Genomic DNA, 25,964 nt, shown 5'->3' with positions numbered 1-25,964 from the left:
TCTTCCTCTGCCACTCAAGTGTGATTTGGGAAGGGTTAATTTCAACGCTTTTAGGACTCACAAGCCATTCTGTGTACTCACTGTGTCTGCTATCACCTATTAAGTGCTATATAGATGTTTCTACCTTTGGTAGAAAAATGTCAGCTCGGTGAAGGTGGATCCTGGGCGTGGCAAACAGGTGCACCACGAAGGCTCCGTCTGAATGTTTATAGAATGAATGAATGGCAGAACAAGGACCCTCGTAACTGAGATCTTGGAGCGGCTCAGAGTCCAGTATATGAAAAACCGCAGGTGGAACTCTTGATAGGGTTCACTGCGAAACCTTCAGTGTCCATGGAATTCAAAGTAGGGCATGTAAGGATATCAAAAAATGGAGGGGCGACGATAGCCTCGGCATCCGATGGCCAGTAGCAAGAGGGAGTGGCTGACGACATGGCCTCCGCAGGACAGGGGTGTGAACGCCAGTGGGAACCTAGGCTGCCGCTTCTCGATGTCACGGACATCTCCCCACCGGGGAGGGTCTGTTCGGGTTTGAGGAGCGCGAGGGCACCCGGAGATCTCTCAGGCTGCTGAGCTGGGGAACCAGAGGCAGCGAAGGCTTTGGGCGGCGCCCGGGGGGCACGCAGAAGCTCACGCTGCCTAGAGCTAGGCACACGCAACTCGGCGTTCCCCGAGGACCGCCGCGGACTCCGGCGGGGGCGGCCGCGGGGGCGGGGTCTGTAGGGTCCGGGGGTGGGACCGGCACGGATTGGCTAAGCGCGGCCGCGTGACCGACCCCTTATAGGGCGTGGCGTAGGGCCGCGGCTCGGGTGCGGTAGCAGCTGGCGGGCGAGGTCCAGGCGGCTCTCTGCGGCTCGGCTAGAAGCTCCTGGCGCGCCGCGCCCTCGGTGCCGGGCCGCGGAGCCGGGGATGCTCGCGGCGCCCAAGAGTCATGGTCCGCTTCGGGGACGAGCTGAGTGGCCGCTATGGGGGCACCGGCGGCGGGGAGCGGGCTCGAGGCGGCGGGGCCGGCGGGGCGGGTGGCCCGGGCCAGGGGGGTCTGCCGCCGGGCCAGCGGGTCCTGTACAAGCAGTCCATCGCGCAGCGCGCACGGACCATGGCCCTGTACAACCCCATCCCAGTCAAGCAGAACTGCTTCACCGTCAACCGCTCGCTCTTCATCTTCAGCGAGGACAACGTCGTCCGCAAATACGCTAAGCGCATCACCGAGTGGCCATATCCTACGGGGGGCCTGGCCGGGCGGGGACCGGCGGAGGTCAGGGGCAGGGGCGTCGTCGGTGTCCGCGCGGCGGGTCCGGGAGGGGCGGCTGGGGCCTGGGCGGCGGCGCCCAGTGGCCATCTTTCTGGTGCTGGGAGGGGGTGCGACCCAAGAGAGGCGCGTCGCGGACCCCACGGCCCGGCGAGGAGGAGCGGGGCGGAGCCTCTGGGGCGGTCTCCAAGTGCGTGTGTGCGTGGTTTGGGTGTGCGCGTGTGTGGTCGTGGAGGCCACGACGGACCGGGTGCATGCTGGGCGGAGCCCCTTCTGACCCTGGGGCTTGTCCCTTCATGCACTTGGTCTTGGGGAGCCAGGTTGGGGCACACAGCATACGGCCGGCCTGGAGGACACGGGAGGGCGAATCCGAGTCTATGCCGGTGTGAGGGCAGTGTGGATGCGGGTCCGGGCGCGTGCTGATTGCAGGTGCCTGCGTTTGTGTGCGGGCATCGCATGAGCCGGTGCTGCGCTTGCGTGCGTTCTTGGTACATTATGTTCACGTGCGGGTGTAGATACTTGTGGCTGTCTTTAGGTAGGGTATGCGCCTGCGCAGGGCCTGCTTCTGCTGCTTTGGGGGGCGACAGGAGGGTTCCTCTGTGGCGCTGGCAGTCCAAGCAAAGCAGCTGTCCGTGGTGCTGACGGCGTCGGAACTACTGAGGGGCTGGGCAACTGCAGAGGCCCCGCCTCTTGGCTGCCCCCAGAACTAGGGCGGGGAACTGAGAAGACTAGCCTTGATGGGGGGAAGGTGGGTGTCGGCCAGCAGTACTCAGCCCTGGCTACTGCACTGCGCTGTCCTCATCTTCACCACCTCCGTAGCGCCTCCTAGCCAGTCCTTAACCCACACACGCCCTTCGAATACATGATCCTAGCCACCATCATCGCCAACTGCATTGTTCTGGCCCTGGAACAGCACCTCCCTGATGGGGACAAGACTCCCATGTCTGAGCGCCTGGTGAGTGCTGACTGAGGGTCTGGGGGGCTGAAAGTTGGGGGTAGTGGCAGGTTGTCTGATGTGCCTGAGCTGGATAGGCAGGACCCTGTCCTACATGTGAAGGCTCTTTGACTCCCTGTCCAGTGCCAGGGACCTGGGGTGGCCAGTTGAGTGTGAAGAAAGAGTAGAGAATCACCAGCTGGTCTGTTTCTTGTCTTTAGCTGCTCCTACTCCCCACATGGTTCATTTGGGCATGCTATGCTGGTGTTGGCTTATGAACTCAGTTCTAGACCCGGAATGAGGGAGGGGCATTTCTCATAGACAAAACAAGAATCAGGCTTTATGGGTAGCCCAGTGGCCCACTGACCATCTTTTCTGCCATGCTCCCTAAGGAAGCACTTCTTCCCAAGTGTTCTGAATCCCAGTTTTCCTCTAGTGTCTTGCCAAGAGTTTCCTAGAGAATCCAGTGGTGTCCACTCTGGGAATTAGGGGCCATACCTTTGAGCTTATGACTCTTATAGAGCAGGAGGCATAATTGAAGGCCAGCCTCCTGAACTCTGGAGGTTTGAGGGGCTAGCACTACTTCACAGGTGAGGACACACTAAAGTTCTCTCCTGTTGCCCTTTTGCTTGGGCTTAGCATGTGTGGGGTATGACTGTGAGACTTAGCATTTCATAGTATGGAGGAGAAGCAAGTAGAAGTCAGAAGGACTCTGAGGACTGAGGTCTTTAAGAAGAGGCTGCTCCAGCCTCTCTGTATCCTGGCTGTTGCTTCCCTGACTTCAGCCGATAAAGCAATTCTTAACCTGGGACCTGGCATCCTGCTGAGCTCTGGTGTAGTTTGCCTTCCCACTCTCTTCTGAAGTTTGGAAAGAGAGGTGGCTCTGAGTAGGTGGGCATCAAGACAAACCATCTAAAAGGATGGGTTTGAGGACCTTCCTGGAGGAGAGGGGATGACTAAGTGGGTGTGAGTTAAGTCACATTTCAAGGCAGAGGGTAAGTAATGGTCTCTGGGCCTTTCTGGGCATACCAAGTAGTATGGTTCCTCTATTCCTTTGGGATTCTGATGGAGTAGGTCCTCTGCCTGCTCTATCCTTGTGGTGAGCACCAATTCCAGAGGCCAGAGAAGGGGTAAACTTGGAGGTTTACCAAGTACTAAACCACAGATCATGACCATATCTCTGGTGAACTCTGGCAGGTGGGGCCAAGAGGGTCACAGGACAGACTGAGGCCAGTGCAAGGAAGCCATGGACTTAGGCATCCTTTCATAGACAAGTCTAGTGTTCATCTTTCTGAGTACCTGTGTCAGTGTAGCAGGGTTGCTTGGTGTGATAATGATGGGAATGGGGAGATGTACACTTTGTGGCCAAGATGTTGGGAAAACAAGCAATATGTGTCACTTTGGGCCTATCTTGGAGGTCCCAAAAGCTCTTTGATAACTTTAGTCTTGTCTATAGGCTAAGTCTTTAGGGGCTGTTAGGATGAAAAGAGAGATGGGCTTGGAAACTGGAACTACTTCCTATCTAGAAGGAAGATGTTGAATGGTGCTAGAACCCCCAGCATTTCTAGCCTTGCTTGGGGTTAGGCTTCTTCATCTCTGGTGAGCCCTCTTCCTACTCAATCTTCTATAGCTGCCCAAGGCTCTAGCTTACAGCCCAGTGGCTCCCGAGCCATTGGCATACCCATCTTCCAGCCCCATCAGCCTCAGTCATGGGTCTGGCTTATCGGATCTGGGCAGAAGAACCTAGGGGAGGACTTCCTTGCTAGTGGCCCTAGAATCTGGTCTGTTCTTCTCTTTTTTGTCCAGGAGCTTCCAAAGACCTTCTGAGGTCAGTGTCTTCTTTGGTGTAAATAGTCTATAGCCCTTCCCCGGGAAGAATAAAGACCCTCCCAACTAAACTAGGCCAGAAACCTTGAGACCAAGAATAGTGCATGCATCCATCCCTCCAGGAGTTTCACCCTTATTATGAGTTAGCATCAGGAGGCAGGGCAGGAACACTAGGCCACACAGATACTTAGTTGTCAGGACCCTCAGATGTAGTTTCCTCTCCTTCTACTCATACCTACTCATAGCCACCTCTCCTTCCAAACTTCAGGGCCATCATGCAGTCTTAGGGGCTGACTCCCTGCAGGCAAGAGAGGGAGGGCCAAGTTGATGTGTTGGCAAGGCACAGCATCCTTGAGGGTCATACTTCTTGGGGAAAGGCTTCAGCTGAAGAAGTTAGTGGCCCCATCTCACCTGGCAGCTCCTTGGAAAATCTAGGCCACGTGCCCAGTCTGTCTTCATGGGGCCATGGTGAGCTGGTCCTAGGGGACAACCCTTGTGAATGGACTCTGAAAGCCGACCTCCTCCCCATCATTTCTTACTTTTTAAAGCTGCTACTCCAGAGTGTAGCTACTGATCATGCTAATCCTCTGTGTCCATCTCCCTGAAGCTCTCTGTTCTCCTCCCCTTATACATGATGTGCCTATTGCTTTCTATATCTGTGGTCCTGTAACATTCTTTCCCCCAAGCTTCACACTATTTGTTCAGCACCAGTCTTCCCCAATATCATACCTTGTAGGTATGGGCTAAGAAGTAGACTTGGGGATCTTATTAGAATCCCTATCTTTATTCCTTTGGTTCTACTGTTTTCTCCAACAGTAATCTTTTCCTTAGACTCTAGTCTAAGAAACCTAGACTAGACGCCTTTGTTGCCACACTTTTGATGAGGCTCCCTGAGCCTTGGTCTATCTGGGTTCCTGGATTTGTTCCCACCTCCCAGTCTCATGCCTACTACTGGCTTTAGGCCTGGCCTGTGAAGGGGCACTGTCCACTGCTCTTCACAGTATTGTCACTGTAGTGTCCTTAATGCTGGAGCTTTTCTCGACCTCTCTCCCCCCCTGTCAGAATTTGCATGTTCTGCTTGTCTATATGTGTTGTGTTTCTGAGTGAGTCCCAAAGCAAAATCCAAGGATGTCAAACTTTTCAGGTGACCTAGAATAGTGGCCATAGCCTAATGTCAGACCCAGATGGCTCCTGGGGTTACCTATGGCTTCTGGCCTAGTTCCTCCCTTTGTGCCCTTAGAATGGGGAAGCCTTGACTGTACAGAAAGAGTTGCTCTAGTTTAGACAAGTGTTTGACTTACAGGCATCCCCACTGAGCATCATCACTACCTTTTTACCTCCTTGAGCAAAGTCTTCTCCATGATTCCAGCAGGGCAGTCCTGGTACCCTGTGAATGGAGCAGAAGCTGGCATGACAGTAGAGGTCGAAGGGCTCCTAGGGATGAACAGGACACTTGTCACATCTACAAATGATAGTTTCCATGTCAGATGAGCACACTCAGGCTAGTGGGAGCAGTGCATGCTACAGAAGTTTGCAGGGTGCCTGGTGGGGTTAGCCTTGGGGTAGTAGGTATGCTCATCAGGCAGGGACTGCTGTCTAGCTATTTTGCTGAGGGGACAGAGGTGAACACTGTCCTGTGCTCCTCCTCAGGATGACACGGAGCCTTATTTCATCGGGATCTTTTGCTTCGAGGCGGGGATCAAGATCATCGCACTGGGCTTCGTTTTCCACAAGGGCTCCTACCTTCGAAATGGCTGGAATGTCATGGACTTCGTGGTGGTTCTCACGGGGTAGGTGGGCCAAGTCTGAGTGCACTCATGTGTGCTGCCTTATGTAGGGCTGAGATGGTAGAAATGTTCATGTTGGTCCCTTTCCACTTACTGTAGTGCAGGGTGTAAAGAGGTCTTTGATTATACTTCTGCTTAAATGGGGATTGCTTCTCCCTACTCAAGTAGCGGCCTCTGGGCTCCCAAGTAAGGCTCTCAGAGACATTGGTAGTGGTGGTGGGGGGGGGGTCTGTTCCCATCTGCTGTGTGTAGCTCCTGGTACAAGGACCGTTTTTGTATTTGTCCTGTGTTTTCCCAAAGGGCTTACTCTTAGTAGCCTACCTGGAGGAGCCTGCTTACCAACCTAAAAGCAAGGTGGACACTATGGGCACAGAGTCCTGGGCACTATGGGTGGTGTGACCAGCAAGTGAGGGCTTCTGTCATCTTGGGGGAGCATTTGGTATCTGAGCCATTTCTTGTCTGACAAGCTAGCTGGGACGTCTCCCTGATAATTCTGTGCCACCTCACTGTGTGAGGCTGACTACACTGTCCTGGTTCTCACCCTGGCAATGGTTTTAGATTTATTTAATGTCTGAGTGTTTTGCTTGCATGCGCGCGCGTGTGTATGTGTGTGTGTGTGTGCGTGCGTGCGTGTACCACATGTGTGCCTGGAGCCCTCAGAGGTCAGAAGAGGGCACCAGGTTCTCTGGAATTGGAATTAACTGTATGGGTGCTGGAAATTGAACTGGGTCCTCTGCTAGAAAACAAGTGCTCTTAACTGCTGAGCCGTCTCTCCAGCTCCTCTGCCTTGAATGTGTTTAGTCACAATGTATACCTGCTGCTTCCTGTCAATCCTTCCTTTTAATGATCAGAATAAAACTCCCTACCATCCAGGAGCTTCAGGAAGCCAGTGTGTGGCCTATCCCATAGTTGCCTTAGGGATTTTGTCTGCCTAATGGGTACTTTACATCCTTCTTTTGTTTCTCTGGTGTAGGTTGAGGACTATGGAACTCCTGTGCTGGGAGCAGAGGCTGTGGTTGGATGAGAGCTACTCACACAGAGGCTTCCCTGGGGGCTCTATCTTGGTCTAGGGATGGCAGTGTCATCTTCCATAGGGCCTTGTGGTTGGGGATTAAGTGCCGAGATCAGGGCGTAGGGAGCTGGCCTACTATAGGTGAGAATGATAGCTTTTTAAAATGTACTGGGGTAGCTTCATCTCTGCCTACTGACCTCCATGGAGGCCTGCATGTGGGTGTGTGGAGCGGGCTGAGCAGATGGAGAACAGAAAGGAGGTGACTGGGAAGCCTGAGTCTGGGGCTTCAGCCACCATGGCTGCCTGTAATTGCACAATAAAGTCAGGTGGGCTCCTAAGTAAGGCCCACAGAATATGAGGGTGGTCCTGCTCCCCATCTTTGTGTTGTAGCTTGTGTTATGAGGACCATGTTTGTAAGGCTGAGGCTGGGGAAAGTGGAAGGTTTGTCCCCTAGAGTTGTCTGGTATGCCTGAGGAATTTAGTATGATGGTGTCCTTGGCACCCTCTATGTGACAGTGATCTCTGCACACTTCTGTGGGTTGCTCCTTATTCCAAAGTGGGAGTGTGTTGGCATAGTGTCTATAGAAAGCCCTCGATAGCTTTATGGAGGCTTGCTTTCCACTGATGACGTAAGCGGAGAATCACGAGGGGTTGCTGAAAAGTGTGGCCCCTGTGGGTCAGGTGTTCCCCACATCTAGGGCTACTACCTGGGGCATCCAGGAGTAACCACAGCTGTTTACAGCTCTCTTTCCCTTGAGATTAAGTCCCTGAAGACAAGAATGGCGTCTTATTTTTCAGAGTGTCCCCTGAGCCTGTCTTGGGGCAGGCATCTAGGAGGGGACTGTGAGTTTTGGCAAAACTGATGAATGTTGAAGGAGTGGCTGGCAGGGGATGCTGGATCCTGCTACTAGAATCTGCTACCCAAGGTGTAGAGTACCTGGGAACAAGGAGGCAAGGAGGCAGACCCATCTCACTCCACCCCTGCCTCTAGGATGCCTAGATCTTCCAGAACTCTGATCCTAGGAGAGGCCTGAGGGTGGGGAACCCAGCCTATTGCTGGGTGGGGGATGCTAAACTTCCTGCGAATAGCTGGGAGAAGATGCCAGGGCCTCAAAAAGGAAGGCAGGACTGTCTTGCTCTAGTCCCTTGTCCATTTTCTGTTCACCCCTCCTCCTTTTCTGCCTCTTTGTACAGCTGTCTTTTCTCATCTTCCACTTCCCCACCCTTCCTGCTTCCTTCACTCTCCTGTCTTCTTCCTCTCCTCTGTCACCTGTCTTCTCAGTCCATGTCTCCGCCCGCTACCTGCCGGGTCTGCAGGAAAGCTGGCACTGGCTTCTCCCCTTGCATCAGACTCCTTGAGGTAGTGCTAAGAGTGGGGGAACCCCCCACCTCAGATGGGAGGGTGATCCATGTCTCCTAGAGGCCCACATACAGGGCCAGAGCCATGCTAGGAGATGCTCTGATGCTCCTGTAGGTTATAGAGTCATTAAGATCTGCGTTTATCCATGTTTGTAGTAGTTTTGGTGGGAAACCCAGGGAAGAACCCATCTCTAACCCCCCTGAGCTGAGGTCCCAGTGGCAGGGTATGTGTGGGAGTGTGGCACGTTCTTGTTATTTTGTTGTTTTAATTAGGCTTTGTTTAATTGGTGCTTTGAGGGTTCGAGTTCCTGAGGGGAGAGGCAGACAGCACCCTGGCCTGTTGCCTAGTGAAGCCAAGCATATCCCCAGTGACCAGCAGGGGTCTCTCTGCTCCTGATGCTGTTGTGGAGGTTGTGAGAGATATCTGGGCAGGGGTAGGACAGAGAGTTGTGCACCAAGCTCCTGCTCTGAGAGAAGCGAAGGCTGGGTGTCTACTGCTATCTGCCTTGCTTCCTTCTCTGGTGTCTCTTGTTATATGTACCAGTGTAGACGGTGCAAGGGCTGTAATCAACTAAGTGTTCTGGGCACATGCTGCTCTGGGGCATAGATGTGATCTGGTTTTGGGTCTATATTGGTCACAGGGATGCCTCTGGGACCCTTGGGATTATGAAAGATGAAGTAGGTTCTGGGCATTGAGGCTAACCTATGGAGTATAGGCCCATGTTCAGGGAGTCTGGTCCCTTAGATATAAACTCCTGTTTCCCATTGGACCAGCCTGTTATCCCTTTGTAGGTTGGGGACAAGTGCCTAAATCTCCTAATATGAGCTCTGCCTCACTGCCAGGAGAAGGGTTCCTTTCTTGGTCCTACAGTGGATCAGAGGGTTATGGGGCAGGCTTCCCTGCCCACCTACTTCCCAGGGACACTTCTTTCTGCCCAGTAGGATGAGCAGGGCCCACAAGTGCCCTGACGGGAGTTCTAGTTGGAAGAGGACAGACAGAGCCACCATCCCAGCTCAGCAGGGGCCACCTAAAAGTTATATCCTGCTACCTTTCTGCCCATCCTCCCCATGTCCATCCACATCATGTCCACCTGTAACTCTTTCATTTTCCTGAACATTTGAGTTTCTTGTCTGCTCACACTGCTCCAGTCATTCTTCATTAGTCACATACTCAGTGTTTGCCAGATGGTGTGAACATGGGGACATAGCCACAGAGCCGCTTCCGGTGAGTGGTGTCCAAAGTGGCCGGCATCCTTCCCAGCCTGTTTCTTGTTAGTATGCATAACCTCATGGTCTGGATGCTGCAGTCACTGGCTCTGGGTTGCTGCCTCCTAGACTGTAGCTGGAACAGGTCTGCATCTTGGCTAGGACACAGTGCTTCTTGGCGTGGACCAACTGAACATACCAAGGAAGGACCGAATAATCTTGATCTTGGTGGGAATGTGGGTAAAGAGTACATAGGGCAAGCTTTGTATAGGCAGTCAGGGAACACTTCGGGTTTGGGAGGGCATGAGTGGGTTTCAGGGCTTAAGGGTATAAACTGCCTGATTTGTGGGGAGAGCTGAGGCTATGGTCCTGACCAAGAGAATAGAGAGACCAGACAGGATCCCCAGGAACTAGAGAAGCTATCTTAGTGCCCTGGTGCCTGTAGCTATGGGCTGCCTGGACAGGGAGGTGATGGAGACCCTGGGGAGCACTTTTGCAGCTGGGGATTCAGAAAGGGTATGTTCTGCACTCCAAAGCTGACATTGGAGGGAAATATGGGGTGTAGCTTGAAGTGGATCAGGTGTGTGTGGGGTGAGAATGCTGGGCACGGGACCTTGTGGGACTTGTTAGTAATACTCATTGTTTGGGGTACTTTGCAGCAAGGGAGGAGAGAGAAAGCTAGGTAGTATGGGTAGAGGATAGAGGCCTAGAGTGGCTGCATTAGGCTGGGAACTTACTGCCTGCCTGAGCATTGGTGGGAGGTCCAGGAGAAACTGATGAGGTTGGAGAAAGCAGGCCCTGGAGTCTGAGTGGAGACATGTCCAGGTCTGGTCAGTGTATCAGTCTGTCCAACAGAAACAAGTGTCTGGAGGCTGAAGATGGGTGTTCTCAGGTGGGCAGAGGTGCTAGCGATGGCTGGAGTCTTTTCAGACTGTTCCACTGGATTTGGAAGCAAGTGCGTCGGCTGGGATGTGTGAAGATGAGTGAAGGGATACAGGAAACAGAGGTGTAGGAGACAAATGTAGGGCAGAGGAAGGAGGGGTGACTGAGAGAGGGAGACAAAGCAATGAGTGGGGCCACTAGAGCTCCCCTAGCCCAGCACCCCAGTCTGTCCTTCCTACATGCCTCCCCTTCACTGCCTGGTCATTGTCTTGCTTGGTCACCTGGAAGGTACTTGTTGGAGACACCGCTTGCCTTCTACACAGTAACTTTCTTGAGACAGAGATGACCAAGTAGATTTCTTGCCCTTCTGCAGGCCATGGTTTGTTTTTGTTTTTGATTTTGTTTTTTTCCTGGATAAATGGGCAAACTGTCCATTAGGGCTAGGGAAGGCCACAGGTCTCTGGGAGGTTTTGGGGGGGGTACTGCCACTGGTGTCAGGAGATCCTTGAGAGACGGTTTTGGTGGATGGTGGAGAAGAGAACATGGGAAAAGGGCCATGGTCTGGGCGCAGGGCAATCAAGTTGGGCTTACACAGGGCACGGGAAGAAAGCAGACAGTTGTGAGTGAGGGTACCTGGGACAGCAGCAGCCCAGGTAGAAGCTTCAGGGTCAGACCTCTGAGCATTCCAGGGGTGTATTGAGAAGGCAGAGGCTACAGGAACCAATATCCCCTTTCCAGGTTGTCTTTTTTGTGTCCTCTATGGTGTCCATTGTACTCTTCCCCCTCCCCCGCCTCCACATCACTGCCTCCTTGCTTCCAGGACCCCCAGAAAACCCTGCCATAGTCTTTGGCCTGGAGGACTTCAATCCACAGGTAACAAGGACCTCTGGTTGTGGCCTAGCCTGCTGCTTCCCTTTATGGCCTACAGAGACACAGAGAAACATGTCTTGGCTCAGGCAGGTTGTTCCCTGGGGGGCATTTCCAACCACAGCTTCTCATTTTACTTCAAATTAAACTGAGATTCCTTTCCAGGACGGGTAATTAGAGCTCAGGCTCCTCTCTCAGGATTCATCTCCTGTGGGAAGAGGAGAGGAGTGTGGGCTGCCTTGGGGGAGGGAAAGTGGACGGTGAGTTCAGAGTCAGGCATGGCTACCACAGACTGAACTTAATGCTAAGTTGCTGGTGTCTAACGGCTTTTAGGTCACAAGGATGTAGCCTGATTTGGGAGGTGCTCCTTGGGGGCTGGGGGGGGCACAAGGAAGTTAGGGCCTGAACAAATAGATGAGCACCATGGACATCTGCCACAGGACAAGGGGACAGTGCTTAGGGATACTGTGCCTGCTAACAGGCGACTCAAGACATATCTGAAACATGGTACAAGAGACATGCAGTGACAGTGACATGCATTTGACTGAAGGCTGACCCCAGTGTGTGTCTAACAGTAGTTAAAGCCAGCTCTGTACAGCAGGCCTTCTCTAGCTCCCTGCCGTTTTACTGTGGCTCTGCTGGGGGATGACCTTTGGTGCTGGTCAAGTTGTAGTTCATTGGACTCCCTACATGCAGCAGGGCTCTGATTATTTGCTGCCCCTAAATGTAGCTGGAGCCACTGGGATTAGGAGTTCCTTTCTGAGATAGCCTCTGCAGCTGCGTGGGGGAAAACCTTTGATCCTCTCATCTTTTGAGATCAGGGTTAAGGTTTTCCAAGTAGTATCTGTGGGGCTTTAGTGGAGGCTCATGGGACTTTATAACCTTTCCTGGTCCTATGGCATCTGAGAACTTGGCAGACCCAGGACATAAGGACCCCTAGCCTCGTATACCGAAGCCTCTGCCTGGAGCAGCCCTGTGAGTTCTGCCATGTGAATGTGGGCCCTGGGTGAGGGTGGTAACACTGTGGTTCAGCACTGGTATTCCTATCTCAGATGCCCTGTGTTGGTAGTGGCCTCCCGCTGGCCTCATGTCTGTGGGACAGCTCTGGAGCCCTGTGCTGGTTACATAAGGTCCAGGGATGCCCTGCTCTGATGAGTGGCTCCCAGCCTCTCTCCTTGGCACACACCCCTGCAAGTGGGTATTTATAGAGGACCCAGCTCACTCTCTTCTGTCTCCTTCCTCCCCCAACCTTTTTCTTTGCTTCAGGACTCTATACTTCAGGATCATGGGATAGATCCTTCTTGGGGACAATCCCCATTGACTGTGTTCAGGGATTCAGGCTCTTACCCGGTCCTAGGTAGTGGGGACCCGTAGTTCCCTAGCTGAAGTAGCTTCAAGCTCTCATCCTGTCAGTTATTTCTAGGGTCTAAGAGTCCTGGAACAGCTCCTGGGAAAACTAATTGTAAAATCTACCTCTTCTGAAAGCAAAGCAGGGCGTTTTTGATGAGTGGGGGCAGACCTTGAGTCCCTGTGCTAGTCAGTGGGTGTTCAGAGGCCCACCTTCCTCTGTGCTAGACCACAGATGAGTGTGTGGGAGGCATCCCTGAAGTCCGCTAACCACTGACTCACAGCGAAAAGCATCCATGGTCCCCAATAGCCCAGACCTCTGGCTGACTACAGGGTCTAGGAATGGGATATGCTTCCAGTTGCTTCTTGTCATTGGTGGTCACCACCTTCCAATACCCCAGCCAGAAGAAAGGACAAAGAGCAGGAATCCTAGGCCCTAGGACATAGTGCCTCATACTTCCACATACTGTGCCCTCAGACTTCCATGCATTTTAGGCTAAGACCCTCCTAAATCCAGCCTCTACGGCCTCTCAGATTATCCAGAATGAAACCCACAAGTTTTTTGGCAGTTAGCATCCTGGGGTGGTCCTCAAGGAGACTTGCCTGTTCCCACTTGATTTCTCTGCACCCAACAACTGCAGCTCAGAGATGGGGAAGTGAAACATTTTTATAGACCCTCTCAGGGAAAGGGGCATGCATTTGGAAAACCTAGCACAGTTGGTTCCCAGGCTGGTGAGAGATTGCAGTGCAGCCTGGCAAGGTCTACAGGGCTCAGAACACAGTGGAGTCAGGGTGCTGGAAACTCCACTGTGAGCTATGAACAACAGTCCAGGGCTAGGGAGCTGGTCCCATAGCACCCAGTGAGGGCCTGACACATACAAGACATCAGGCACAATAGTAAGGTCTGGTGTAACATGTACCTCATTTGGATCCCTGGACCCTCTTCCATACCGGGTCAATAGCTGGCAGGCTGTCAGCCTGGCCGAGATTTTGAGATGGGCTCTAAATTAGTTGTCACTATTTAGGAGGAGGGGCTTTGTACATCCCCAAGTTTCCATCTTGAGTAGACATCCCACTGGCTTCACTCCTTCCTCCTCATCTTCCCTCTTCACACCATAGCCCAGAGCTGTGATTCACACTGAGGTGAGAATGATTGCTAATGGTGTCTCTCTGTTACTAGGCTTGGAGCTAGTCCCTAGACTGAGAGCAGGTTGGCAAGCAGGCTTCCTTCTCAGCCCGGATTCCCTGATCAGGGGGTTCAGGAGCCTCCCAGTTTCTGGACTTTAGTGTCTGCTGGGGTAGAAAGGGGAGCCCTTCACTGTCCTGCTCTCCTCCATCCTGTTTGTAGCTTCATCTGGTTGACCTGTTTTGCACTCCACCTTATAGCCAGGAGGATGTTTCTAGGGCAGATTCCCAGCAGGCCACATAGCTACTCCTGTCATTAACCTTGTGACATTTAATCTCTGCTTCCTTCCTACCTTATTGCTATCATGTTTGGTGTTGTTCCAGGCCCGGGTAGGGTTCATTCTAGAACTCATATCCACTGTGACAGAGTCTGTCTGGGTCTTCCCCTTGGGAAGGATGCTGTGCCCCAGGCTGATCTAGGAGACAGTGCTGGGGCCCATTTGGAATGGGACTTGTACTATTTATCACTACCTTCTCTTCTACATTGCTGGCTTTAGTAATCCCACTCTCATCCCCCTGCTGCCAGGGCTGTGTGTGTGTGAGTGTGTGTGTGTGTGTGTGTGTGTGTGTGTGTGTGTCTGTGTGTCTGTGTGTAGGTAGGTAGGTAGGTAGGTAAAACACAGCCCCACACAGGCTTAGGCAGCTTTTACTCAACTGTAATCTTACTTGTTCTGGGGGCTGGAAGCCCAAGCTCCTGGCTTTACAGCGAGTGCAAGGGAATGTGATTATGGGTGGGATGCAGCTCTAGGTCAGGTTGTTTTGTGACCCCTTGCATCCTGGGCTGGCCTGCTCTTCTAGTGCCTTGAGGCCTTAGCTAACCGTGTGGAGTGCTGTGTCACCCTCCTCTTGAGGCCTCTCCTGAAGCACTGCTTGCATTTTCCTCCCATTAGCCACAGAGCCTAACAACACAACATCCAGAAGAGGATGTGGAGGAGGGAGGTGATAGGGTGTGTGATCTGAGGGCAGTATGTTGTCCAAGGTGGGGTCCCTGCTTCCACCTTTCCTCAACATCTGTCTCAGACCCTAGTACAGGAAGTACAGTGTTTCTCCCCAGTGGGGATGAGGCCAGAGTTGCCTTTTCTGCCTGCAGCCCTAATCAGTACACATCTGCCCACAGATGGGTAGACAGGGGTGGCCAGAAGTTTTAACCGGGAGTGGTTGACATGCCGGTTTCCACAGACTCACCAGACTCACACTGGTACACACTGGTAGGATCAGGGCCAGGAGTGTAAGGGATGTGGACCTGTGGACCAGGCAAGATCAATGAATGGGTTGGGCACTGTGAGCTCTGAAAATAAACACTGCCATTTTTTTTTTAAATTTTTAGAGACAGGGTTTCTCTGTGTAGCTTTGTAGATCAGGCTGGCCTTGAACTCACAGAGATATGCTTGCCTCTACCTCCCAAGGGCTGGGATTGAAGGTGTGTGTCACCACTGCCCAGCAGCACTACTTTTTAAAAAAAGGTAAAAATTTTGATTTTGACCTTATTGTAGATTTACCATATATTCATAATAAGTAGTATTGGGGGAGTATCACAACACCTCACAAGTGCAATACAGTACCACAACTAGGATACTGAGCTTCCCATAACCAGGAGGAGCCCTCATGGTGCCCTTTTGTAGCCCTACAGACTTCCTACATCCTCACCCCATCTTGAGCCCTGGAAACCACTAATCCTTTCTATATTTCTGTTTTTTGTTGTTGTTGCAAGAATATTATGTGAGTGGGATATGCCTGATTCAGGGTTTTCCCCACTGCACAATCCTTTGCACGGATGTGGCAATGACAGTTTGCTTCTTTTATTTCCAATTTCAGGCATGTCTCAAAGATAGTGTGTTGTGGTTCCAAACTACTGCAATAAAGTACATTTTGCAATAAAACAAGTCAGGACTCCTTATTGCCATAATGCATATAAATGTCATACTTTTTATCTGCAACAATATTCCATCTAAAACACGTGCATTCCTTACTTTAAAAAGTGTTTTATTGCCGACAGTGTTAACTATCATTGAGCCTTTTTTGTTGAGATCATCTTTTTGTTGGTGGCTGCTGCGGAAGAAAGTGTTTCCTGGCAATTTCCTAAGACGACAGTGAAGTGGCCTTTTGACAAACTCCTCTCTTCGCACACTTCTCTTCAGGCTATAGTGTTGTTTGGTAGCACGCTATTCACAGTGGAACTTCCTTCAAAATTGAGGTTGGTCCTCTTAAGTTGCCACTACTCTCCCAATCAATTCATGTGATGCTGTGACATGTAAACCATTTGCTGTCAGCAGTGTCTATAACCTCTTCACCTGGAGCATATTCCACCTCAGGGAACTATTTTGTACATCCCTCTCTAAGAAGTAACTTGATGTCAGTTCAGGTTTGATCATGAGATGGCTGTGATTCACATAGTTCTTCAGGACCCATTCCTAACTCTAGGTCTCTTGCTATTACTCCACAGCTGCAGCCAGCTCCTCTGCTAGTCTTTAGACCCCAAAACCCTCCCCATGAAGTTTACCATCCTCTTCCAATCTTTGTGTGTTGGTGTTTTGATTTCACCCACCCTGAGTTACCAGTGTTCCCGCCACTTAGCGCAGTAAGTCCTCAGAATAGATAATATTTGTTTTCTCAGATTTATCAGGAGAGTAAGTTGGAATTATGACTCCATTTGTGAGCTACAGAATGGCTGTTGTGTTAGCAGGCTTGAAATCCATCTCATTTAAGATCCACATCCCAGCTCTTTAGTGACCAGGTACATTGTCAATGGATAGTGACAGTTAACAGAATCTTTGTCTTTGAGCAGTAAGCTCCACAATGGACCCTGTGTTATCAAAACAGCTTAAACAGGTGTGTGGTCATTCAAGCTTTGTTTATTTACAGAGCAGAATAGGTTTAGGATAATTTTTAAGGCCCAAGGATTTCAGAATGGCAAGTGAGCAGCAGCTTCGACTACCATCTGCATCAGTACCCAGTGGAGTCAGCTGGTCCTATCTTTATACCTGTGACAGTTTTCAGTGGCTTCTACCTCCCCGGAAGCTACTGCTTCTATACTGCAAATCTGTTTTAAAGAAGCCAGCTCCATCAGTTACTTCTGCTGGGCCTTCTGGATTTCTTGCTATTGCCACTACAACAGCACCAGCTGCCTCCCTTGGCTTTTATGTTCCAGCCTTGGGTCTTGCAGAAGTGAGGAAGGTTGGACTCTGATGAATTAGGAGTTGGTTTAAGGAGCTGTGGTGGCCAGTTGATTTCTACAGACAGCTGGCGCTTTATCCTTCTCAGCAGTAGGTGGATAACTTTTCCTTATATGGATGTCATTAGATTTCCAGAATGTTCATTTTGATTTACAATGTGGTTATTTGGAGTAAGAGGCCACTTAGCCCCTCTCAGCTTCTGACACACCTTCCTCACTCAGCTCCATCTTTCACAGCTTCTCTTTAAGGTAAGAGATACAATTTTTCTTTTCACTTGGACACTCTGAGGCCATTGTAAGGTCATTGTTAATTTTAATATCATTTGGCTCAGATTAGAGAGGCTCAAGGTAAGAGGGAAGATGGGGAATTTGCTGGTGAGGGAAGCGATCACAGATCATATAATATTTCTTAAGTTCCTTGTCTTTATGTGTGTAATTATGTGTCTTATGATAAATGTTGCTCCCAAACAAGTATAGTAAAATCATCTGATATCAGCTCACAAGGGTGGGGCTGTGTTCTTTGTGCAGAACATTGGTGTTAGTCCCTTTCCTTGTGAGTATCGGAGGGAGGCTTACAGCACCCCCGCCCCCGACTGTTCATTGTACAGTTGTCCATAAGTTGTCAAGGGTGGTGTAGCCATCTCTGAGTTGTTCGACATTTCTGTAGGTAACCCCAGTAAACTCACCAATCATCAGGCCAGACTTAGAAGCAATCTTCTTTGGTTTGTTGGTGCCCTGTCTTAGGTGAATAGATGTTTTTATATATCCCCGTGAGAAATCATGCAACACAAGTCACTATAGCAAATCAGTAAGAATATTTGGAATACTGCAATAGTTACTAAGTTGTGGCAAAAGCCAAAAGCAAGAAAAATGATGTTGGAGAAATAGCTCAGTACACTTGATGAACATGGTTTATAGAAACATTATCTGAAGTGCAATAAAGCCAAGTACAGATCCAGGGGTCTGTTTCCATATCTTTTCTTTCTTTCTTTCATTCTCTCTCCCTCCCTCCCTCCCTTCCTTTCTTTTTTATTTTACATGTCGATCCCAGTTCCCTATCCCTCCCTCCTTCACTCTCTCCCTCCCTCTTACACTCTCTGCCCTCTCACATGCACCCTGACCATCCTCCCCTCCAATCCCCCCACCCCATTTCCATATGTAGGGCAATGCCATCCAGGTGGGGTCATGTAAATCTGTCAAGTCATTTGAAGTAGGGACTAGGACTTCTCTCCTGTCTCTAGGTTAAGGCAGTATCCCTCCATGGGGGATGTGTCCGCAAGGTCCTTTTTGTGCACCAGGAATACATCCTGGCTCCACTGTCTGAGGTCCCTTAGATTGCTCAGTTCTTCTAGCTGAGACCCATATTCAGGGGGGTCTGAGTCAGTCCCATGCTGGCTTCCCAGCTATCAGTCTGGGGGCCCGTTAACTCCTTCTTGTTCAGGTCAGCTGTCTCTATGTGTTTCTGCAACCTGGTCTTGTCCTCTCCCTCTGCATCTGGATTCCAGTTCGATCAGTATTTAGCTGTGGGTGTTTGCTTCTGTTTCCGACAGGTACTAGATGAGGGCTCCATGATGGTGGATAAGTTAGTTGTTGATCTCACTATCCGGGAAGGGCATTTATGGTAGCTTTTCCATGGTTGCTCACATTGTTAGTTGGCGACAGTCTTGTAGGCTTCTAGACCTTTCTTTAGGTCCAGTTTTCTCTTCAAACCAATAATGGCTCCCTCATTTATGCTCGTTCTCTCTTTCTCTCTCTCTTCTCTCTCTGTCTCTCTCTCTGTCTCTCTTCTGTCTTCTCTTCCTACCCTGACTCAGTCTTCCTAGTCGCATGTGCTTTCCTCTCCTCCCCTTTTCTTTCTCCCACTTCTCTCTCCATTTTCAAATATAGTTGCCTTTTTTGTGTGTATGAGTTTAAAGCATATATTAATCAGGCTATATTATAGCTCCATGTTTAGTGTTTTTTAAAGAAATTATTACATGGTAGCTCAAAGTAGATACACTATTGCTGTGTTTACATTCCTACCAGCAGTGTGCAGTGATCTCTGTCTTTGCTGGCTTTTGGGGTTGTCGTCATTTTTATTAACTGTCCTCACAGGCAGTGGGTTACCTATGATGTATTGAAATCATTGTAGTGTGATTTGTGTTTCCTAATGACCAGTGACAATAGACATCTAGTATCAAACACTCCAGCTAGCACTGAGATGAGGCTGTAGCTCAGTGACAGAGTATCATGTATGAGACCTGGAGTTCAGTGCCCATTATCATAAAAAAATAAGACAGACCAAAAAAAAAAAAAAAAATCAGACAACTATACAAAGGCTCAGTTCACGGGCTGGGACTTAACAGGTGGTAAAACACTATAGCCTTCTTTATTTTGTGTTTTTCTTTTTAAAAATTTAAATACTCTGTGTATTGTGTGTGTGTGTATGTGTGTATGTGCGCGTGTGTGCGCGCGCATGTGTGTGTGCACCCACCACCATGTGTGTGAAGGTCAGCAGATAGTTTGGAGGGGTTGCTTCTCTCCTGCCCCTCAATTCTGGGAATTGAACTTTTCACCAGGCTTGGTAGCGAGTGACTACCCACTGAGCCATCTTGTTGATGCTCTATCTTTTAAAAATTAAATTTAAAAAGTTTTTGTACTGTGGGTTCTGCCAGTAGATATAAGCTTTTATAAATTAAATTTGGAAATGTTCTCTTTTCTAGAAGTCACTACATCAAAATGACAGTTCTTGAAATGTTCAGTAGATTTCTGGAGTGAATCCATCTCTAATACTGGGGATTTATTTTTTGGGGGGAGTTTTAAAAATTTAAGATTCAATTTCTTTCATTGTCATGGGGATATTCAGATTATCTATTTCATACTGGGTAGATTGTAACAGCTTGTATTTTTCTGTAAGGAGTCCATTTAGTCTGAAGTCGTACGAGTGGCAGCTTCTACAGAGGCTCTGCAGGGCTTATAATTTTATTCTGTGTACTGGTAACTAGCATTACCCTTTGCTTTTTTGTTTTGCCCTGTTGTTAAAAGTTGGTCAATTTTAACAATTTTTTTTAAAGATTAATAAACTCTGATTTTTTTCTTATAATGTTTGAAAACCTATTCTGCTGTTATGTTGTTTCCTTCATTCTGTTTTAAGTTTATTCTACTTTTTTCTCAGTCTCTGCAGTGAGAATTTAGACTGGTGATTTGAGATGTTTGGCCTTTTAAAATGTATATTTGTTTTCAGTGCCATTCGTTTGCCTATTAGCACTGCCTTAGTTGCCCACCATGTTTAGATACATTGTATTATCAGTTTAACTCAGATCAATGTGAATTTTGCTTTGATTCCTGATATAACTTAGGCGTTGTTCAGAGGTGTGCCCAGTCTCCAGGTGCTTGGAGATTTTCCCGAATGTTGTCATTTTCATTTTGATCCCACTGTGGTCAGAGAGCACTCTCAGTATGATTTCAGTTTTAAAATTTTGTTAAGATTTCTTTTGGGGACAAATTTGATTTATGTTGTTATATGCTCCGCTGGATACTTGAAAAGATTGTATATTCCACTGTATGGTATGTTTCTCAAAGTTCCTATTAGCTGCATTATTCTAGACATTATTGTTACTTTTTTTCTTTGTGTTCTTAATTATTTGGAGAGTGGCATTGAAGTCTTCAGTTCTCACTTTGAATTTGTATATCTTCATTCCAGCTGATAGGTGGACATACTGCTCTGGTTTAGAAGAATGAATAGTTCTCAACCTGTGGGTTGCGACCCTTTGGCAAGCCTCTATCTCCAAAAAATTTACATTACAATTCATAACAGTAGCAAATTACAGCTATGAAGTAGCAATGAAAATAATCTTATGGTTGGGGTCACCACATCATGAGGAGCTGTAGTAAAGGGTCATGGCATTAGGAAGGCTGAGGACCACTGGGGACTTTAGATGCTTGTGCCCACTCAAAATTCACATTGAATCTTAATCTCTTAAGCAACAGTATTGAGATGGGACCTTCCGACGGCCCCACATTATGTTGTGGGGACTTCATGGGTGGGATTACTGCTTCATAAAAGGCCTTTCTATCATGTTGGCTCTGTGGGGATGCAGCACCAAGGTGCTGTTTTGAAAGCAGAAACCGGCCTTTCTCCAGACACCCAGTCTGCTGTTACTCCATCTTGGACTTCCTAACCCCTTGGAGCCATTAGAAATATAAACCTCTCTCACTTATAAGTTTGTAAATGTCAGTCCCAGATATTTCATTATAGTTGCATAAATGACAAGTGAATGAAAAAAAGAAATAAGAAGGAAGGCCATGACTGCTCCTACTTATGGTGGAGGAGAAAGTTTGTTGTAGACAAAAGGGAGACATAGCAGAGGCAGAGACATCTGGGAGAGTCTAAAGTGGATGTGACCCTGAGCAATGTGAGGAGAAGAAGGAGGGGAAGGGAGGGGGAGAAAGGGGAACCAGGTCCAGAAGCCAAGAGGGCAAAAGGTAAAAAGAGAAGCAGGTAACCAAAATGGCTGGGTTATAGGGAAGAACCTCTAGGGGAAGGGCAGCTGGAGAGTTAGGAGTAGAGGGTGGGGTATGCCCGCCATACCGTGTGACAGGTAGGGTCTGAGGGATGCTGGGAGGACTTGGCAGTCAGGTATGCTTTGATATGCTAAATAGACACCTCAGCCAAAGACCTTTATGTTTAGAATCACCATGATGTCTTGATAGGTACTGGCAATATTTTTGTTTTGAAGTCTGCTTTTGTTTTCTCCCTGAGATAAATGTAGTTACTGCAGCTTATCTTTAGGTAGTAGTTACATAATATTTCATTTTCAATACTTTTATGTTCAACCTGCCTATGCCATTATTTAAAATGATTTTAATTAATTACATTTAGATTGATTTTTGTATGTGCATGCGTGTGTCTGTATGTATATATGCTACATGTATGCAGATGCCCAAGATGGCCAGAAGGGGTCGTTGGATCCCCAGGAGTTACAGATAGCTGTGAGTACAGCTGTGTAAGTGGTGCATTGTGGATGTAAAACTTGCCCCAGTCTCCTGAGGACATTTTACTAATTTACAGGAGGAGAGATCCTGCCATTATTGTACTCTGCTTACAATCGCCTTAGGTACTTCTTCTGTTTATATTTAGAAGTAAGTTATAGTAAGTCTAAGCAAGTTGACCTTTGATTTAACCATCAAATATATTTCATGGAACTCAGAGGGAGGAGGAAATTGTATTTACTCTTCACTCATTTGAGGGTGTCCTGATTTCTCTTTCATTCCTGAAGGCTATTTTTGTAGTTGACAGTTTTTTTTCTTTCAGCTTCTAAAATGCCACTTTTTTCTGTCCTGTGTGGTCTTTGATGTGAAATTCATTCGTGAATTGCTTTCCATTGTCAAGATGTGTTTTTCTGTATACGTTTAAGACTTACTTTTTTAAAGGTTTCTGGAGGAGTACGGTGTTGTTTTGTTTGGAATACTTAAGAGCTGGTCCAGAGTTTATTCAGCATCTTGTGTCTTTCATATTTTTCAGACATTGTAATTTTGAGAACTGTTTCAGCCCATTAAATCTCAGAATCACCAGAGAAAAATCAGCTCCAAAATTTTTGAGCCAAATTTGAAGCAAGCATTAAATATTGGCCAGGATGATGGGCTCTAGCCAGGACCATTCCAGAGTTCCCAGAAAATGATAACGAATTACATTTGCAGAGGCTTAAAAAGACAACACCATAGGGTTACTTATTTTCCATCAGGTCCAATCAGGGGCAAGCATATATATCCTGATATATTTCCTCCCTACGCACCTCCCACCTACATTCAATCAGGGGCAAGCAGATATCTTGACATATTTCCTGCCTATGTACATCCGACCCACATATGACCAAGCATATCCATTGCAGTTGGATCAAACTTGTTTAGGGGAGTGAAAACATGCCCCACAAACAATGGCCTCCAGAAGTGTCTGTCCTTGGACAAGGGGCTTATAGGTCAGAGGCATTTTTTTTTGTTTGTTTTATGGATCTCTTAGGCCCAATAATTAAAACTTAAAATATATCTTTGGCTCTCCCAAGCCCCGCCTTTCTCTTTTCCTTCTAGAACTGTGATGATATTGTCATAGTTTTAGAGGAACAAGCCTCCATTACTTGTGTTTTTCCTTATGTCTATGTTTTTTCTGTTCACAGTGGGTAACTTCTACTATTCTGGCATATAATTAATTGGTTCTGTCCTCTGTCCCTAAACATCTTGTGTTGAGCTCATTCCCTTAGCTTTTTTCATTTGAGGGGTGTGAGTGTGTGTGGGAACATGCACATGTGCCATTGCACACTTTTGGGAGGTCAGAGGACAACCTGCAAGAGTCAGCTCCCTGCCCAGCTTGGCAGCAAGTGCTTTCATCCACTGAGCCTTCTCTCAGACCCTTTGTGGTGTTTCTATGAGGGATTTTTGCATTAAAACATGAATGTGTCCATTTTATATTCTGGGCCTCTGGATCTTTCTTAGACCCCCTGTTCTAGCTGGGCCATTTTGAACCTAATACTAAAGGTATAGAGGTTGAGTCCTAAGGGCTTCTTGTTGAGGAAGGAGGTAATGTCTACTCTATTAGCTAGATCTTAGAGGTTTCAGAAGGTTCACCACCAGAATGAAGATTCCAGCTTCTTAGTTCCTAGAGATGCAGGAAGAGTAAATCTCACCCAGAAGGGCTGGAGTACACTTGCCTATCACGCCTGGAGCCATGGCTTGAGCCCCTGTGATGTATGCTTATAATTCCAGCACCCAGGGGGTGTGTGGGGATGGTGGTGCAGACAGGATGATCAGAAATTCAGGGTCACCCTCAGCTATACTTGGGATTCAAAGCCAGTTTGGGCTATGTGAGAACCCGTCTTAAAGTAACAACAACAACAAAACACCACCAACACCAACACCACCAAAACCATTAAAAAGAAAGTCAGATGGGTGCCATCTGAAGCATTCCTGGTCTTAGGAACGCTGTGAGTGTCCTGGTCACTCACTCAACTTTGCTGGCCAGAGCTCCACTACGCTCAATCAGTTGTAGGCCTTTTCTGAACATCCATAGAACTCTCTAGCTAGCCCAAAGATTCATGTCCTCCTAGGTCCCTATTTCCTGGTAGAGGTGAGTGACAAAGGTCTGAGGATGATCATGAGAGGTGAGAAGCCTATAAGGTTGCCTTCCCTGCCCTGAAGAGGGAGTTTGAGGCCTGAAGTCACTGGTACTCTATTTGCAGCGCCTCCTTGGGGATGACTGAGAGGGTGATGGTACAAGGCTAGAGCCTTTCCTGAAGGGACTATGATATCTCTCTGCACATGGCACTATGGGGTGAATGAGGCATTGGGGTTTTTGTCATCTCAGTTCAGAGATCTATCTTTCCTGCAGGCTGGTTCCCTTCCCAACTGCCCTTTCTTGTGCAGTGCTGTGTCTTGTGCTCCGTGGCCCTGTCTCCTGCAGACTGCAGTGGTTCTAATGACAGTGTTGTGAAGGACCCTGGTATGCAGTGGGCATCCCACAGTTGCCTGCTGTTGGGTGTGTTTTCAGGGTCTCTGCGTGACAGACCAAGCCCTTCCGCATCCTACCTGAGATCTCTTTGGTTTAGAGTGGCACAGGGGCTTGTACTGCAGGAGAGGCAGGGGGCCCTGGTCTTCTCGTCTCATCCTCTTGGAGTAGGGATGGGGCTTGGAGGCTGGGATAAAGCCAAAGCATCTTTGGATGAGACTCAGAAAGTCTGTCTCCATGGAAACCACCAGCAGCTTCTTGGGTGACACCAGCACCTGAAAAGTCAGTGACAAAGCAGTTCCTGGGAGATGATGCCTCTGCTGCCCTGTCTGCTGTGTAGCAGGCTGCATCCATGGGCCTGCCCTGGCTTAGAGGCCCTTCCTTTGCTCTGAATAGGCCAGAGCCAGCATGTGCAATGCAGACCTTTTCCAAGCACAACACCCTGAGTTGTGGAACTCAGAGACCTCCTTAACTGTCTTATTGTGGTAGCAGGTCACAAGGAGACTGGTGTCTGATCCTGGCACTAGGTACCAGTGCAGCTGGGCATATCTGCATAGTATTTCATGGGAGTCTCACCACAGACATGACACTTCTGTGTAACCTCTGTGTTAGGGATAAAGGGCTAGGTATGCAGATAGTCTGGGCAAGCTGACAGGCCAAATGTCTATGACTCAAATTGCTGTCACTTAGACCTATAGCTCTTGGTCACCAGAGCCTATAACTTTTAAGTTCCTCCAGGCATGACTTGCTGAGCCCAGAGTATGAGTTAGGCAAGAGTAGAGAGGTATCCCTAGCTACCTGATCTAGTGGATGAAGAGCTGCCTCCCATCTCAGCCCTTAGCAGGGACAGAGGCTTGTCTCAAATATCCATCACTGGAATGGCAGCCCATGATAGATGGGTTTTATTTTCCTCTAGATGTTTTTATTGCTTATTTATTGCCCAAACATAGATATTTCTAGATGTCAGAGTGCTGCCTGTTGTGATGATGGGATGACATGGTCTTGCTGTCTTGTCTTGGTGGCTGGAGACACACAGTCATCATATGTTGTTCTCAATGGGAGCTTCAAGGCAGAGCTGCCAGCTCTGCTCACAGGACCCTCACCTCATGCTGGCAAAATGGAAGACAATTGCCCATGCTCCAAGAGACAGTTATGGGAGCTAAGTGAGCTGTCAGAGACTATATGCAGACTCAGTACTGTCTTTCTGGTTTTGATGGCTGTGTCCAAATGGTTCCAAAAGTATACATACATAGGCTTGGGACTGCTGGGTACCATGAGCTTTGTGGTTACCCCCATGCTTGATACAGGTGCCATGAGGAGCCAGCCCAGGTGGATGGGTAGAAAGAAGCAGAGAGAATATGCAGGCAGGGCCAGGCCAAGCTAGCCACGGGTGTGTGGGGCCTGAGGACATCAGTTTTCAGTTACCTCTGGTGTCTGGCTGGTGTGGCTGGGCTCCAAGGATGAGACCTTGGGAGCAGCCAGCTGTGAGGCCCCAGATGCTGCTGCTACTGGCAGGTATTGAGTGAGTTAGTCATTTTTGCCAGCTCATGACTTGTGGGAATGTGGCCACGAATGCCCAGCTGGAACTTCCAGTTTGGAGTAATACAGGGTTAGTTTCAGGGTTGGCTCAGGATTGTAGCTATAAGGTCCTGTCCCTCCT

At 48.8% G+C, this 25,964-nt stretch overlaps 1 protein-coding gene across 1 annotated transcript in view; it reads left to right on the top strand.

Annotated features, from left to right (window-relative positions):
- The first annotated feature begins 781 nt into the window (after window positions 1–781).
- Window positions 782–25,964, top strand: part of Cacna1b (calcium voltage-gated channel subunit alpha1 B) — a 162,940-nt gene continuing 137,757 nt past the window's right edge. The window contains exons 1-3 of the mRNA XM_051184754.1: window positions 782–1,215; window positions 2,099–2,204; window positions 5,661–5,800. Of these exons, the coding sequence (XP_051040711.1) occupies window positions 932–1,215; window positions 2,099–2,204; window positions 5,661–5,800 (530 nt within the window). The 5' untranslated portion in view covers window positions 782–931. The remainder of the gene's footprint in view (window positions 1,216–2,098; window positions 2,205–5,660; window positions 5,801–25,964) is intronic.

Source organism: Phodopus roborovskii, unplaced genomic scaffold (assembly GCF_943737965.1).
Source record: "Phodopus roborovskii unplaced genomic scaffold, PHOROB, whole genome shotgun sequence".
Taxonomy (NCBI): Eukaryota; Metazoa; Chordata; class Mammalia; order Rodentia; family Cricetidae; genus Phodopus; species Phodopus roborovskii.
Note: the sequence above shows the minus strand (reverse complement) of the source record. Positions and strands in the feature narration are given on the sequence as shown.